Consider the following 18,339-nt stretch of genomic DNA (forward strand, 5'->3'; position numbering starts at 1 on the left):
ACTTTTAAAATGTACCTTCCTCAAATCGAGCTACTCGGATCCTCAAGACGATTCATTACTATAAGATGTCTCGTGAATATATTTGATTAATGCATTTCACACCTCATAGCAAAATCGTAAATTAAACTAAAAGCTGGATCTAAATTTATATCACAACTGTGTTTATTTACGTTTACTTTTAGAACTACAAAATTGATAAATCTGTGTTTGTATATATAGATTATATATGATTATGATTTACCTCTTTCAATAGATATGTAATATATGTATCACATATAATTGCTTTTATTGTTTATATTTTAGAATTATGTTAAACAATTGTTATTTGTCCATAAATTTTAATATTACATATTTTAAATTTTTTTTTTTTTATTTTACAAAGTCTTAATGAATTTTAATTGAAAACAAACAATAAAATTTATGCATCAATTAAGTTGTAGAGTTCTAACAACTTTTAATCGAAATTTTTCATCTTATAAAAGTCAGCATTCTTGTGTACTTAACAAAGATATTTATAGCTAAGAGCGTTTAAATTTCAAATTATTTTTTTATAATTAACAAAGTACTAAAGGCTCACTTAAAAACTTTTTGTATTGCAATAAATCTCAGTAAAAACAATTTTCAATTTTCAATGCAAAAGTTAGCATTTCTATAAAAAAAAATTAAATAAAAACCCAATTGAAAATTAATACAAAAAAAATAATCCGAGAATTTATTTTACAATATTTACACCAAAAAGAGTACTTACCATTTTATACCTATCTGTAAATTATTCTGTAAAAGAAATTTGGCATTAAAAAAATTAAAATCAAATTGAATAAATGGAAATATGCCTTAACTTCGGATTAAAAATATATACACATATATAATATTTAAGGACATAAATACATCAACATATGTTCAGGCATACACTTAAATATGCATGCTTTTATGTTAAAAGCTGTATTACACGACCACAGTACACTGTATTCGCGTTCAACCACTGTAATGGACAGAACTGAAGAACGTGAATTACGATAAGAACGCCAAGCTCGCAAAAAGAGTGTAAATGCTGTGTAATTTCCGCTTTTATTCCTGTAAAGGACATCAGTGTATATTGGATGCATGCAAGTGTAAGCTGTAGTCATAATCCTGTATATAAGTATAGAGATATGGGAATATGTGTATGAAGTCATATTCACGTCATTGAAAATTTTGTATCACCAATGACTTTTATCGTCAAGTATCTGTAGCACAAATGCAACATAAATGAACACTTGAGCATCGTTGATAAAGGGGCTGAAACAATACATGTACGACAATACATAAAAATAATCTCTGTGATTGTAAGTGCATGATAAAATTACTAAAAATATTAAGACACAAATAATAAAAATAGTTCAAAAAAGTTTTAAGTTACAAAATAGTAGAAAAAGTAATAAAAGTATCTTTCAAAATTTCAACCTTTTTGTTGCGGTTGTTGGTATAGTAACCAACGCCAAACTAAAAAGCAAAAACATAAAATCATGATAGCACTTGCACAATAGAATGTAGAAAATGGGGGATTGTAGGGTTGTAGTAATGAGAGTAATAGGTAGTAATATTAAACCTAACCTGAATCTTGATGCAATCTTGCTAACTCAAGGAGATAGAACTATAAATCAATAGTCATATTTTCATTTAAACATGAAAATAAATTATTGACGTTATGAAGAGTAGTACTGTAGTTGAGATACAGATTGAGGCACATATGTATTTATTCGTGCAAAGTAACTCTTTAAAAAGTGGCTATATTCAGACATCAATTTGGCCACTTCCTTAAGCAACAGTTATTATTAGTTATTATCTTTTATCTCTGGAAATTCCGGAGAAATTACTGTCTCCATATGGATATCCCTGCGGAGAGGGGACAAAGAATACTCCCGCGGTTAGGATAACCTGTCGTAAAAGGCGACTAATATCCCCCAGTGCCAGTCTGGCATTTATGTAGGAAATGCACATGGTAGTGAGTTGTGGGGCGGCAACTTGCGACAACTGACCAGAGTTGATCCGATCTGGTACTTCGGGGGTCAGTGGCCCGACAGCTTCGGCTGTACTGACCATTGGTGTTGGCTTCGAAGTGGCTGTGGTTGATACCCAAACTTACGCGGGAAGAATGTTTTGCTTGTCATTCATTCGCCGTGGTGTGCGTTTCAAACCGGGTGCTGCAGCCCAAATTGTAGCAGAGGTATTTGGTAGGCCTCGCATCTTACCAAGGTGGAAGTTATGACCTACATGAATTTCTTCATTGGTACCGGCGGAATAAGCAGAACTATTCCAATGGGGCGTTGATTGACGCTTAAATTAATACGCTGTGTTTTTGAACACCGTAATATTAAGCCTTAGCGGCGTAGAATGTTACGTAAAACAACAAAAGGATATCATGTCTCCATATGGAAGACAGAAAGCTTTTTATGTTAATGGACCTAAACTTACAATCTGCAAAGTTTCCACTTTCTTTACTTTACTTAACTTTAAATTACTTTAAAGATTTAAAAATCTTTACACTATTAATTTGGTATATAAGATTTTATAATTTTCTTTTTCATTTTAAAATTGATCAAACTTTTTAAAATTAACTATGTATATCGAATTAATTCGCGTTATTCGTAGACAAATTTAATTGAAGACAAACGACCACGCACTCCAATATCCAATTGATGAAAAATGAAAGATATCAATAAAAATCAATTGATTTGAAAAATCTAAAACAACTTTTCTTGATAAACAAATTTAAAGTAACGAAGCAAAGTAGCTCCCACTTATTTTTAAGCTGTAATTTATATTTTTAATAAGAATTTTTTCTGTAAACATAAAAACGCAAACAAATTAAATTGTCTGAAAACTTATCAGCAGAAGCGTTTCTCTATATAAAGTTTAAAGCATTTTTGTTAGCCTAGTGACGACAGATGCCGTTAGTGATAGTACTAAGAGTATACACACCCTTGTCAAAGCTCAATTTAAATATTTGATATGATGCAATTTAAAAATTCTTAACCAAACTTTAATTATTGATGCTCTTGTGTAGTTAAAATTTGTTGTTAGTAAGTTTCCCTTTGCGATTTTTACTAATTTAAGATTTCCATCATTTTTGACATTTACTCTTTAAGTGCTCCCAAAGTGCTTTTATCGAAAACCCAACAAAAAATGAAAAAATAATATAAGTAACCCTACAAAAAAAGCATGTAATACAGCCCTAAAACGCTTTAAATTAACACGCTTAAGGGATTTGAATACTGACTTTTTGCAACTGGAAGCCCCTATTTAAGATGTTTTTTTCACACTTTACCTAAAATGAGTTTTCTTCTTTTTTTGATGATTGAGGCTATGTTACTTCCGTTACTGTACTTGAGAACCAACGTCAAGTAGCACAAGTACGAAGTCGAAGTTGTTTTAATTTAAATGTTAAAATGATTTTATATGCTTACAAAGGACATGTTCTGAAGGTTATGCTGATATGCTATTATATAAGTAGTTTAAAACATCTAACATTAACCTGAAAGCTATAAAATATATTCGATATTTTAAAGTGGTTTGTAATAAAATTTAATGAAACTTTTACATTTTGTAATAACTTTTTTTAATATATACTTCCATTTCTCGTAAAAAGAGAGACCACAATTTTATGTGCCTTAATAGGTAAACGTAAAAGAAGAGCTTTTTTATTTTTCCATGATAGTAAAAATCTATCGTAAAAAAAATAATTATTATAATTTTCCTTAGTATCACTAGAGAAGTTAATGCTTATTTAACTACTCCTCTTAGTTTATAGTGATAATTATATATTTTTCATTTTTCATTTCAAAAATATATTACTTTTATTTGACAGTTAAATAGTTAAACTCTATAATGTTCTTTCATGTTTATATTCAACGGAAGTCGTTTAATGAAATGTTATTTTTTTTTCAATATGAACTTTAAATGTACAAAAGCGACATATGGCATATTAGTGTAAGGGTATGTTGAAAATATTAATTATTTTATTGCATATATTAATTTTTTAATATCTTTAAGATACGAGCGAGCTTAGAGATAAATCTTAATTTATCTTTAAGATACATTTTTGAGCTTAGAGAATAGCCAAAAGTCAGTTAATGCTTAATCAGTCGCATATGATGGTTGATATTATTTGAATTTTTGGCAAAATACTATAGTCTCAAAAAACGAATGCAGTGTAAAAAGATGCGTTATCGTAGTGCTAAAAACAAAGAATTGTCACAGCTATTTTAAACACAATATTTTCTAGTTTTTTTGGAAAATATTAAATTGTTTTAAAACATCTTCGATGGTGTAGAAAAATTTAAAGACAAAGATTATTAAGCTTTCCTATTATCGTTCCTTATTTTTACTGTTTGAAAACGCTCAAGGTACTGTATATCAAAATAAACATTTTCTAATAAGCTTGTCAGATTATGTCTTATGACTTTAAATTCTTAATTTAACTGATACGTGAATACGTTGTTGTTATTACAATTCATCCGTTATCCCTATTTTTTATAGTACACAACACATCATCGAAATGGCACAAAGATATAATTTATAATTTCAAAGAGACAGATATACATTATAAAGAATGGTTTTTTTGTCACATATATCTGAGAGATTTTTAATTCTTATATTAAAATATGATTAAAGTATTTCTTTTTTTTTAACTGCTCCTTCGTAACTTCATTAAAAAAGTGCATTTAATCACCAACTAAAAAAATGCCCTTTATATATATTTATTCTCCTTCTCCTATGAATTAGTGTAGATTTTATTTAAAGTATGGCACTTAAATTTAAAAGTTTAATCACTCATTTAAATATGTACCAATGTATAATAAATATTCGCACATATTAATTCTTTTAATATATATAAAAGTGTCTTTGACATTAATCATAAAATATTGCTGTGACAAATATATTAAAATCGTGATTTATATTGCCTCAATATACGTGTTAACTACTGAAATTTATCAAATATATAAATATGCTTTACTTTATTCATACCTATATATATATAATTGAAATACTATGAATATATTTAAAAAAATGTATACATATTTATATATTATTTATTATATCTGTCATAATCATATTTATTACTAATATACATATTCCATTACGAGTATGCTGTATCCGTACAGAAATGTTGAAATGTGTATTGCTTTTGGTGTCAACATATTATTTGCGTAAATATAAAAAATATATACCATTATTTATATTCAATTATATATTTACGTAGTTATAAGTACTCAGTTTAAATGCAATGAGTTTACAGAGCAACATACTCAATCATACTCTTGTCACTAATAAGGCGGCATATAACTAATAATATATTAAAAAGTTGTTTTTGCTTTATCGTTAATGAAAATAAAAACAACACAAAAAAAATTACACAAATTGGCATGGCACACTTTTGAATGCTTAATTAATAAGACCTCCTCTAATTAATTAATAGTTAATGTAAATTATTTAAAAAGTGTGGAATTTTTTTTGTTTTTATTTTATAAATGAAATTTATTATGTTTAATTTTTATATAATGAAAAATTTATTGATACTGGAAAAAGATATATATTATTATTTTTATATAGTTCGTTGTTCTGATTTTATTTTGCAGCACAGTTTCACACATATGTCAAACACAACTGTCACTTTAGGAATATGTATAATTAAAGTCTGAGCCACAAACAACACAACAGCCCCTTTTTCGGTATAGTTCTGCTAGTAATTTCCCAAAGATGTAATTTCACATTTCCCTGATGACCGTGAAAAACGGTTAATAATATTGAATATTCCACCTTATAGCAACATCTAGATAGTATTTTAAAATACAAATTTAATGAAATTTTTAATAAATGGATTTTTTTTATGCTTACTTTTGAAACTACAAAATAGATAATCCTTTATATCGTATACTTACGTGGGATATAGTAGATGTAGCATCCCATTAAACTCCAACCGGAGTATCTCAATATCTTTAGGTGAAACTAAATTAAATCTACGAGCAATTATGAAAAGTCAATTTACAAAAATATATATAAATTACATTTACAGAAGCTATTGCTGTTTGTTACATCAACACAGCGCATCAAAAAGACTTTAATGATTTTGGGGTCCCACCAGGATTATGTAGTATCACAATGGGCCAATTTGACTTAAATGCATCGGCTGTCAACCTAATAAGGTGTCGCCGACAGCGTTTAATATCGTCTTCCTTCTTTAATTCTAAATATAGGTAATTAACGTTGTCGTAACGTTGTCTACTTTATTATAATAAGATCCCTTAATCGTTCAAACCTTATTAAATCGTGTCAACATCTATTGATGCTATAGTATATACAAATATATTGTATATATTTGAAATAATATATATTTTCCGTTTAATACAATAAATAGAATAGAAATTTATTATAATTATTAATTTTTTAAACTAAAAAAAAAATATATATATAATATATAAATAATATTATTAATAAATAATAATATCTGTAAATATTATTAATATTTTTTTTAAAGAACAAAGTTAATGTTTTGAATAGGTGATGGCGCCAAAGAGCAAATACGGCACTTCAACGTTGGCAAAAGCTACAAACAATTTTGTAAACAATTTCATGACAGTATTTATGCTCAAAAAAATTTTAAAATATGATTATTTTTATATGACCTTGTATATTCATAAAAATTGTATTAACTGCAATATTTGCAGTTCTAATAAAAGTATTTTCGTTTATTTCTAAAATATTTCATAAATAAATTTAAAAATATGCATACAAAACAAAACGATTTTAGCTCTTTTTTATTTGCTTTTCTCTTCAAATGACTGGGTCAATAGACAAGCCTAAATGAATTTCTAGGATCATCGTAATAATCTAATCTAATCAGATTATTAAATTTAATAATCTAATGTGAAATTCGAGCTCAATTATTAGTTAAATAAAATTTCACTTAATATTAAATTATTTAATATTTTAATTTGTGCATAGAAAATGTACTTAATTTATTCTGCTGTATTTTAGAAAATGTTATTATATAAATTAAAACATATTGCAAGATGTTTTTCTAAATAAATTATAAATGCAATTTATACATAATTATTTGTTTAGAAATATAAAATATTTTTTTTATATATTTTTTATTAGCATCATTTCCTTGTTTATTATATCAAGTCACAATTAGCTCATTTTCAGTAAATACAAAGTCACACGTTTCTCTGGCAATAGCTTTAGCCATACTCTCTAGCTGCTGACAATGGATGCGTCCAACAATCGCACTGACATTGCACGCCCGTACTTGTATAGCAAATAAAAATGAAACGTGCCAATATTAAGCATCAACAACACCATCATCATCATCATCATCCGCTTGCTGCCAAAACCGCCCTAAACATTTCTTTCGCATCCATATACAACCATTTCGTACCCATTTTCTTTCGTTCCCATGTTCCATCACTTCTCATATACTGTAGAAGCGCACTAATTTTCGTTGCTTTGTTTTTGGATTTCCAAAACAGAAATTTATGTACGTCTTTTGTCCAGCAATTTTGTACTGTTTATTATTTGGTATGTCCGTCTTTCTTCATTATACTGGCAATAGACCCTCGTCGTAGTCGTCGCCATCGCCATCGCCATCGCCATCGCCATCGCTATTGCCATTGCCATCGTCATCGTCATTCTTGCTTGCATATAGCAACGAAGTGCTCGTGAAATAATGTTTATAACATTTTTCACTTTACGACAATGCCATGGACGAGAATAAAATGTGCTGTGAGCAATTTTTGTAAATTTATTAGCCAAGAAAAAGTGTTGCCTCACATTGAACATGTTTCGCATCAGCAAATGCTGCGTGAAAATGGTTTGATGCGAGTACGCTTAGTGAATGGATGAATAGTGAAAACGACGGATGAGTCGACATATTGATGGACAGATAGTTTTTCACATTGTTAAACTGATGCACTGTTGAATGAAAAGTAAAGCATGTAAGCAAGCGTCAATTTTAAGTTTACATGAAGCACATTTGCTTTTCAATTTTCCAACATATGTTTAGTTTTCTATAAAATATATAAAATTTTCTCGCAAATAAGGTAAAATAAGTCTTCACTTACATTTAATATATATATATGGTATGTATATATATATATAGTTTAATGAAAAATATATATATTAGAGTTTTCCACTTTATTTTTTAAATACACAATGAGCCACACATATATATCTCATAAAAGTGTTTGCAGTATATCTACATATATATAACTATATGTATTTTTAAAATATTAATATTTCACTGGCAAACAATTTGCATTCATATTAGAAATAGATAGAAATATTATCTATTATTATTTCCCTGATACTACTTTTTAAGGTGTAATTTTGGATCAAATTTATTTTAATCTAAATGAAAAAATTTTAAAAATTAACCGGTGTTATATTATTACCTTAAATAAAGGCCTTAAGCAGTTTGTACCTTAGAAGTAAAATTTCAATAATATAAACACAAAATTATGAATATATGAATATTTATTCAATATAGTTACTATGTAATTAATATCTAATTAAATATGGTTGTTATTGTGCTTAATGCATGCTAAATATAGCTCTATTGTTTTATAAAAAAAATTCGTTCATTAAGAGTACATATATGTATATTGTTTATAAAATTTTTTTATTGTTCTTAAAGCGATTTACATAATTATCTAAAAACACATTATTTTTGATACAATGCATAATTATGCATTTATATTTTTTTTTTGTTTGTTTTATATTTATATTTGTATATTAATATATATTTGCGCACAATTTTGTTTCTAAAAATTTTTAGATATACATAATTTGTTCACAGCTCTAAATTAGCCTCAATTATCGATAATTGCACAATTAAAATTAAGTGTTTGCACCAAAAGTAACATAATTAACAAACAGAGAATTAAAGCATATAAACAAATAAAAGCAATAGCAGATTTATTAAAAATTTTAAGCTAAAAATCAAAATTCATAGATTTTTAGATTTCTAGAATTCATAATTCAAAGAAAATTGAAAATAATTTTAGTAAGTGGATAGCGTTTATCTTTAAGTATATATTTCCAAAAAAATTTTATATTTATATGTAAAACGCTATCATATTTTCTATTTTTTTAAAAGATAAGCTCGTTTTTAACAGTTATTTTGTATAAATATTGGATAATATGAACAACTTCTTGATCTGCCTAAATTCACAAACAATCTCACGCATTTGATTAGCACAAAAACTAAGAGAATAGTTTGTCGAAAAATAGATATACAAGTTAGATAATCAATTCGACTTGCTTGCTTGGGAGAAGGAAGATAAGGACAAGAAAAGGAGGAGAGGGAGAAAAGTAAGAAAAACAGAGTCAAAGGAAAAAGACAATAGAGATCCCAGTTAATTTAATTAAAAATATGTCTTTTATAATAAATTGTAATATATACAAATTAATAATATGTCAAAATATAAGCATACTTGGCTAGTCCCAAAAAGGTCCTATTGCCTATTTACACTAATGCCAGCTTGGTCATCCAAAATGTTTTCAGTTCGTTTATAGTACAATGGAACTAGAAGCTTGAAATTTGTTTTGTGAAAACTTATGAAAGGTTTATATTGAGTAGTACATTAATTTATAAGCATTGTGTACCTATGTATACCTCTAAAATTAAGAAATAGAACATATTCTCCCTCTCTTCTACCAGAAATCGATTTCAAGCATCAACTGCTGCTTATTGGTATTCTTACTTAAAATGTAGTTAATTTTATTAGATTCAAAATATTTGAAAACTAAGTAATTTGTTGGTATTTTTATTAAAGATAAAAATTAAATTAAGTTTTAAATTTAGCCTAAAATCTGTTCAAAATTTTTAAAAAGTTCTTTTGTGCACAAAACAGCTTTCTCTCACATATATTATGTCAACTGAGAGTGTTACTTTCTCAAATTTGATTATGTGTTTTTAATAGTCAAAATTGAAACCAAGACAAGAAATAAATTTTATATTAAATTTAAAATTCTTTAAAGGGAAATGCTCTGTTAGTTTGGACCTCTATATGAACAGCTTTCTCTCACATAAGTCAACTGAGAGAGTTACTTTCTCAAATTTGATTGTTTATTTATTTTTAATTTTGAAAATTGAAGACAAGAAATAAATTTTATATTAAATTTAAAAGGCATTGACGGAAAATGTTCTGTTGGTTTGGACTTACTTATGTAAATTTCAATTATATTTTACCATATTTTAGCATATGCGAGCTTTGTAGCTACGATAGCAGATTATATACCATTATGTCATTTATCCTTAAAATCGATTGTAACAACGGACTATATAAAAATAATTTCTTCTATATAATTAATCTTGGTATTTTTTTATTATTAACAAACATTCTATTTAGTGTTTACAAATCGCGAAACAAAAAATTTTAATATTTGTAAATCTAAGCTCACTTAATTTTATCCAAAAATAATGTCATTAATATTTCTGTTTTTGCTAAGAAACGAACTTCATTAAGAAGTAAATTCTTTGCAATTATCTCAAATTAATTCAATTAATCATTGGAGCATTTTATTTAATTAAAGTACTGCCATTAATAGAAATGTAGGCAGCGTCTAAGTATTGAATATCCTTAAGTACGCTCGAATACATTTACATTTTAAGTTTATTATGGCATTATGGCATTAATTGATATGAACAATTATATGATTTGTTTATTGTAATATATTATTTTTAGTTTGCTTTTAAAAAATTATTAATGAAGGCATTTGCAATAAAATATTTTATAACAATCGTTATTGATGATATTTTTACGATTGCCACCGTTTCCATTGATTTTGTTGGCAATGGTCTTATTATTGACAAAAGCTGTTGTTGCTATTGCTGTTGTTTATTGCACGCCCGTTTCCCAGTTGGTGTTGGCGGCTCATCCAACACCACAATTGTTACTCGGTAACTCGGTAATTTTTGCCCAAAGTTCATTTTGATAATTTTTATTTTATTATTTGTATCTTTTTCTTATCGTATTTTTTGCATTCTACTGGTATTGTAATCTTGAGCACTTTTGTTTTTGTATTATTATTTATGCACGAAATAAAATTTATTATACGCGACTCATTCATTTCGTCTGCGATGCTAATAAAGTTATTTTGTATGAATTTTATCTAGCGCACTTTCCGCTTCGTTTGCCTACAACAATAGAGAATCTCATAGAACGTTTTCCATTTGCCATTTTTATTCATTACAATTTTTATAACAAATTTAAAGTTTTTAAGTCTTTAATATGCATACATAATTTATATTAAAATTAAAGAAAATTAAACAGCTTAGTGGATGCATATATATAGAATATTTTATATGTATATATTAACTCGTAGAATATGCATTCTTTTCAATTTCAATTCAAATATTTAGGGATTATTAACCATTTTAAAAGCAGGTCTCGGACAAAAAAAAAACTCTAATGAATACACAAATCCATCATATTGAATATTGAGTTCATGTAATTTCACAGTTTTTTGTTTTTAGTGATAAGCAATCCGAGAGGCAATTTAATGTTTTCCAAGATTGACTATGTATCGATTAATCGATTATAGTTTTTTGTAAGTATCCAAACATCAGAACTTTGGATCGTAATGATATTTGTTACTTTTACAATGTGTATATCAATCTCATGATTATTATCCACAAAGTTTTTGGAACGGTCTTCAATCCAAACCAATCTCCGGTACAATATTGTTATTGCCATTACAGGCATATTAACATCACTCTATCTAAATAGTTCTCAAGGAATTCCAATTCTATTACGTAATGAATAAACCTATATTATATCTAATTAAAACGCATATTTATTGAGTGATACAGCTATATAATAATACCTATGTTAATGATCTAGTACAAATTGTGTTGAAGAAGAGACAATTTTCTTTCATGAAAATGTTAAAAAATTTTTTCTTTCTTGAAAAAGTTTAAATCAAAACAGAGCCTAGCGTGTCTGCTGCGTATTCCAATTCTTACGTGTACCCCCTCTAGTTAATATTTTTCTTTTAATATAGAAATTAAGATTCTCTTATTTTACGCAATTTTCTTCGACGAACATTTGTCGATTTAGAAGAGTTAGCTTCTATCATGCACCTTTTTTCTATAATCTTTTTTTGAAGCAAGGTTTCCGATTTTCATTTCATTAAAAACCAAAATATGATTTCATAATAATCACTGCCCTGAAAATGGAGACACCCATATAGCTTAAGTTCTTCTTCCTTCTCTAATGACTCTTAAATATTATTTAATATAAAATATGTTTATGTAAATATGTATTAAAATATTGAACTTTTTATAGTTTTTAATTTTTTCTATTCACACTAAGTGATTTTCTTTTTATTGTGTCCATAAATTTTGCATTAAATGTACTCTCTTCTTATATTAATTGCTTTGACATTGTCGACTTACGCAAAAGTAAAATATCCTGTTGTGTGGAAATATCCTGCTGCTATTGACATTTCTGTTTTGACTTTAAATACTGCATTAAAAGTTATTGTTTTTATTATGAACATTATTTTTCAAGTTTTAATTAGGAAATCCTCTTCATCTATGCTCTTGAGCACTTGAACATGCTGTTGGCAAACCATGGGCGTTTAGTATTGTATCTTATATACATATAAATATATGTAAAAGTATGTACTAGTATAATTATTAACAATACAATTTTATGATTATTCAAGCCTTAATGTTTTGAATACTTGGACGTTAGTTGATTGTACAGTAAAATTTAGAAGATAGTTTACACAAGACAGTCTAATCACTATTTGCTTTAAGGACTTTGGTGGTAGCTGCCTTATAGCTTTCTTTTAATTTTACAAATATTAAAATAATTGTCAATGTTTATGTTTAAAAATTATTGTAAGGTGTTTCTATGCAATAGTTACTCAGCAGTTTGGTAATATATCGCTCCAATTTTGAACCATTGTTAGGTATTTTATTGGTTAATAAATCATAAAGAAATTCATTCAATAAACAACTATTATTAGTTTAGATAAATCCGTAACTATACCAGATTACAACCCTTAAAATTAATTGTATGTATTTTTAATTAATTGTATTACATATTACTTTGGATATGTGTATAATTAGAAACGAAGTTCAGTACCTTAGAGCTGATAACTAAAAAGTATTTTATTCGATAAAACCGAATAGAAACAATAAGATGTTCCAGGGTTTCCTTGATTTCCGGTTTTTCACATTTCATGCGTTCGTGGTATTAAGCTTGTGAACATGCTACAACCATACATTGTTCTGTTAAAATACCACAAAGCATTACTGCAGTTCTTTCGATCGAACGATAGCACAGATTTGATTGTTTTTTATCGAATATATATTTTTTGATAACGAAGTTGTGTCGAATTGTCTATATATATATCGCACAGCATCCTTATTACCGCGCTTTGGGCCGTTAGTGCGTATTATTTAATACGTACTTTTTTTAAATCCAATCATTTTAATTATTTATATACTTTTCTCAATCTGTTAGCTTAATATGAAAAAAAAAACGTAATGGCAGTAATTACGACTTTTTAAAAGCTTCTCCAACACAAATATGCAAACCTCAGAAACATTGTTTTAATAAAAAAAAAAAGCTTCAATAAGAATAAATTAGTTTATTGACGTATACTCGTATATTATTCATTCGAGCTTACCATACGGCGTTAATCCAACCAAGCTCACCAACGAAAGACCACCCAAATGCAAATTTCGTAGAACAGCTACACATTCTGAGGTTTATTTTTACTTAACTACTTATTTACTCACTTCGAATGTGATTCGTAATTCACTGGGCAAAATTTAATTTTTAATTATAGATACAAATAAATACATATAGTACTTGTATAGTAGAGAAACACACGAGTGTCACAATTGCATTTCTGATTTAATTGTTTAAAATTATTTAATTTGCAACACGTTTAAAGAACTTTGTTGTAGGTAAATTGATTTTTTATTACTGTTCATACCATAAAATAAAATTAATAAATTTTTATTTACTTTTTTCTAAACTTTACTGATTTTTATTTTACTTGCGAAAAAAATTTAAATTAACACATACCATATTATTAGAGAAAAATAGAACTTATTTACTTATCATTTGCAGTAACAAGCTCTTTAAAAAGAACTTGATAGTTCTCAAACTCATAACGTTTTTCTGCAAACTCAAGAGCTTCAGGAATCTCACTCATCTTTTCTCCTTGTAAAATTTTAGCTTTCATAATTTCATGCAATTCAGTAAGATGCCCATACATACTCGTCAACTCTTTCTGAGCTAACTCAATTGCATATTTAAGTCTACTAGGAGGTTTAGCAGTTTTAGGCCCAAGTTTAATCAGAGTTTCCTTGTGTTTTTTTTCACCGGTTGGTTTTAATACACAAATTACCTGGCTATCATCTGTGGATACCTTAAATATAAAAAAATAATAACATTAAATTATAAACCTCTTTACAGTAAATAGTTCTCACATACATCATTATGATCACAAAGTGTACTTGAACCTGAAGCAGACTCATCATCTTCAGCTTTGAACTTTTTATCTAATAAATAGTTAAATTTTTAAGCAATGATATTCTAAGCATTTAAGTCTTAAAACTTAGCTGAAGTCAATAATTTTTTAACTATAAGTTATCTATATTTGTCCCATATATATTATTATCACACCTGCTATTATAACATCTTATTACATAGTTTATTTACAAATGCATTATAAATATTTACTTATGTACCAATAATCAAGAAAAGAGCTTAAGAGGTTCGAGATATATAAAAATGTCTTCCTCTCTCTGCAGATGTAAATATGTACCTAAATAAAAGTTACTGTTGAAAACTTTTTAAACCTCTAAAAATATGTAACTAAATCTTATATCTTATATTAAGAACTGCATAAATATGCAATATATAAAAAATTATTAACGTTGGAGGAGAGAGAATGGAATTATTTTTTTTCTTTATACAATACCTACAGATTCTCAAAAACTGAAGAATATTGAATAATATATTTTTCACTTTAGTAGAGTAGTGCTTTATCAAGATAACATCAAAGTTTTTAGAAAAATATCAGATATAAAGATTGGTAAAGCAATTTTAAATAAACAACTTTCAATATGGCTACACTAGAGTCTATAATTAACATTAAATATCTATACAGTCTACTTATTTGCAGACACGACATGAACACTTTAAATGACATGACTTGAAATCTTAAGTATTTAAATATATATTTATAAAGAACTATAATATTCAATTATACTACATTGCTCTGTCAATAGCAAAGGATAGTAAAAAGATTATTCTACTTGACATTACATTTATTCGCTATTTGATTTTTATAGCATAATATAGAGTAGATGTAATATAAACATACCTTCGTTTTTGCCCCAGATAATAGCTTTTTGTAAAACAGGATCTCGCCCTATGGCTTTAATATACTTTGCCACTCGTTCTGCTTCTCTGCCTTGAGAATGTGGAGGAGGCGTCACTTGTATACCAATCTAGAAGTGAATATTACTAGTAACATATATACTTCAAAATAAATTTTTGTGTATACCTCTCGTTTTGACACTGTGAGGGTTTTTAACTCCGGAGCCTTATTTTGCTTATTGTTCACATTAATTTGGTTTGAGCCTGTAAAGTATCTAGCTTGTGTATTTATTTTTATTTTTATATTGATTCAATCTTACCTATTTTAATGTTATTCTTAGTACCTTCTCCGTTAGTTTTTACCACTCCATTATTAGGTATTTCAGTAGCTCTGTCTTCAACTACAGGAGATATATACTCACCTACCTCCACTTTTTTCATATGCCTACGTTTTTTCTTCGATACCATTGTAGTAGGAAATTTAGAATTATAATTTTTTTTACTATGACACAAAACAAATTACATACACTGTAATCTTTTGCTCTAATATTTTTCCTTTTTTTATTTAGTTAAGTTAAATCATATGTCTAAAATTTGAATTTCTATATGCTTACTTAGTTTAATGTTATATCTATGTTATATAGACAATTAGGGTCATGTTATATAGGCAGACATGGAATTACATCAAATGTAAAATTGTTGTTCTCAATATAAATTAAATATTTGAGACTGAAATAAAGAAAAATTGGCTATCTACCTCTTGAAACATTCGCCAAAATATGTAGTGTTGGTCAATAATAGTAGTATTGGCATTTGAGACTTTTGGTGAATAAATAAGTATTTCCCAACTTCTTTGAAATCGTTTATTTGATAAGTAGTTCACAACATAGATTTGCCAAAACTATATATTCATCCATTAAGAATTAAACAATAAGATCTTAAATCAATCATTGAATAATCATGAAGATTATCATACTCAATTTTGTCAATGAGATGGGTGGAACTCTGCATAATCCCCCTAGCTATCATAGAGTAAAAGTGCCCAGATGCACTAACTCGGAAAAGGCTTAACATAACATTGAGTTATTTTTGGAAATACATGGAACATTTCTAGTCGTCTATAAAATTTGTATCTATTATATATATTTGATTTTTTAAAACGATATTTTTAAAAGTTATATTTTATTATATCCCATAACTTTAAATTTATACAAATGATTGAACATTAGACATTTTCAATTATTATAAGTCTTTACGGTATTATATCCTTACTACAAAAAACTTTAATATTAAATATTTTTGATAATTTTTGTATTTCGAACTATATTCCCTTAATAAAGAATAAATCTTACATCAACTGAAAAGAGACATAAATACAACGATTTTATGTATCTTTGTCTGTATTTTGCAACAAGACAGTCTTAATAAACAACGTTTAATCCATTTTTGCTACAGCTTTAAACTAATTTTCAATTTGTTCTACGTAACCAATTTTTGCAATGTACAGGTTCTTTCCTGACGTGGAGTTTTTAGATGACATTTTACTAGGAAGCGAGATTTTGCTGTCGTTGTAATTATTATTGATTGCCCAAGCACTGTCAGTCTCTTCTAAACATGTGGCATGTGCATATCACACATTTATTAGTACATATAGCAAATATGTATATATCTCCAACTGCATGTGACAAACCAATCAATTAACTGCTGCTTAAACACTTTACAACACTGCCGAATACTGCACTGACATCTTATATTGTTGATGCAGTGTCATTGATATGCTGCAATATTTTCTACTTCACTCCACACCTAAATACTGCTCTTCTTTGCAAATTTCACTTTTTCATGCTTTAATGTAGATACAAATTATTTTCATCTTGCAGCAGCATCATAAAAACTGACACGCGACACCTACTCCGCCCCCTCATTTAGCCCATGTAACCTGCAGAGCTATTGCTGCAACCATTTAACTTTAATAATAAACTTTTCTTGACACTAATTAGCCCTCTGCACTTTTCGTCCTTTTGTGGTCTTCTACTATTTATTCAGTACAATATTTAATTTCACTGTTCGTATTGATTCATTAGTTTTTGAATTAACTTTTTAGAAACTTTTGCAATTTCGTGACTTTCGTTAATTCTAATTCATGAAATCAACTTCCTTTCAAATTTCTATTGATGCTGCTTCTGGTAGCTGCTTGTGATGGAAGTAACCTTATTAAATAAGTAATTAGTGAACTTTTGCTGGTAATTTTCTCTCGTTTCCCCCTTTAAAACTTTGGGCTTTAATTTACGTAAATAATTTTGTTAGATCTAAGTAGAGTATGTAACGCATGTACTCACTCAACAGTTTCAATTTCAGTACTCACAACATTGTAAATATCTTTTTTCACTTGCAGAAACAAGCAGTCTTTAATACAATAGAACAACAATAAATTTTATACTCTAAAGTAAACTTTTGCAAATGTGGTTAAGATATCACATGAATATGTTAGATTTATTTTATTAATTAAGCAAGTTAAAATAAACTTTATAACCGCAAACTGCATCAGGATAATTCAATCAAAAGTTTAGATATAAAAGTTACTAGATTTAATGTTTGTCGTTAATAAATTTTTAAAAGAGGAAATAAACAGAAATATATTATTTTCAATGGAAATTAAAATACATAAATTTAAATAGTTATTTCACTATATTATATGCAGCGAATTCGCTTAATCTTACTCCAAGCATATATAACTCAAGACATAAAGACATTGCTCCAATAACTAGAATCATAAACAAACCTTCATTTCAAACCTATTCTCTTAAACTTCCCTATTTATTTACTTTCGCTTTAAAAATGGTCATACAAATAAATAATGCCGAAGTCGAATACTGTATCTACGCATATCTCGTTGAACGGTAAATGTTTCACATAATAAATGCATCTCTTCTAAATAGATTTTTAAAAT

General features: G+C 27.4%; 2 protein-coding genes across 2 annotated transcripts in view; one reads left to right on the forward strand and one right to left on the reverse strand.

Moving 5' to 3' along the window:
- The window catches only part of LOC119678615 (G protein-coupled receptor kinase 2), a 63,979-nt gene that overhangs the window by 30,965 nt on the left and 14,675 nt on the right, over positions 1-18,339 (forward strand). The window lies entirely within an intron of this gene.
- LOC119678616 lies at positions 14,062-15,885 on the reverse strand. Its single transcript, XM_038090552.1, has 5 exons — positions 15,710-15,885; positions 15,577-15,653; positions 15,394-15,520; positions 14,499-14,566; positions 14,062-14,433 (listed from the first exon to the last, which is right to left on the reverse strand). The coding sequence occupies exons 1-5, from the start codon at positions 15,855-15,857 to the stop codon at positions 14,116-14,118; spliced, it is 738 nt and encodes a 245-aa protein (XP_037946480.1). The 5' UTR covers positions 15,858-15,885; the 3' UTR covers positions 14,062-14,115.

Source organism: Teleopsis dalmanni, chromosome 2 (assembly GCF_002237135.1).
Source record: "Teleopsis dalmanni isolate 2A chromosome 2, ASM223713v2, whole genome shotgun sequence".
Lineage (NCBI taxonomy): Eukaryota > Metazoa > Arthropoda > Insecta > Diptera > Diopsidae > Teleopsis > Teleopsis dalmanni.

Excerpts from the sequence above, each read along its gene's own strand:
- LOC119678616 (XM_038090552.1), bottom strand. The coding sequence starts at position 15,857 with ATGGTATCGAAGAAAAAACGTAGGCATATGAAAAAAGTGGAGGTAGGT. Across the intron at positions 15,654-15,709 it reads TAAGAATAACATTAAAATAG|GCTCAAACCAAATTAATGTG; the intron begins GTAAGATTGAAT and ends GATACTTTACAG. Across the intron at positions 15,521-15,576 it reads TCACAGTGTCAAAACGAGAG|ATTGGTATACAAGTGACGCC; the intron begins GTATACACAAAA and ends ATTCACTTCTAG.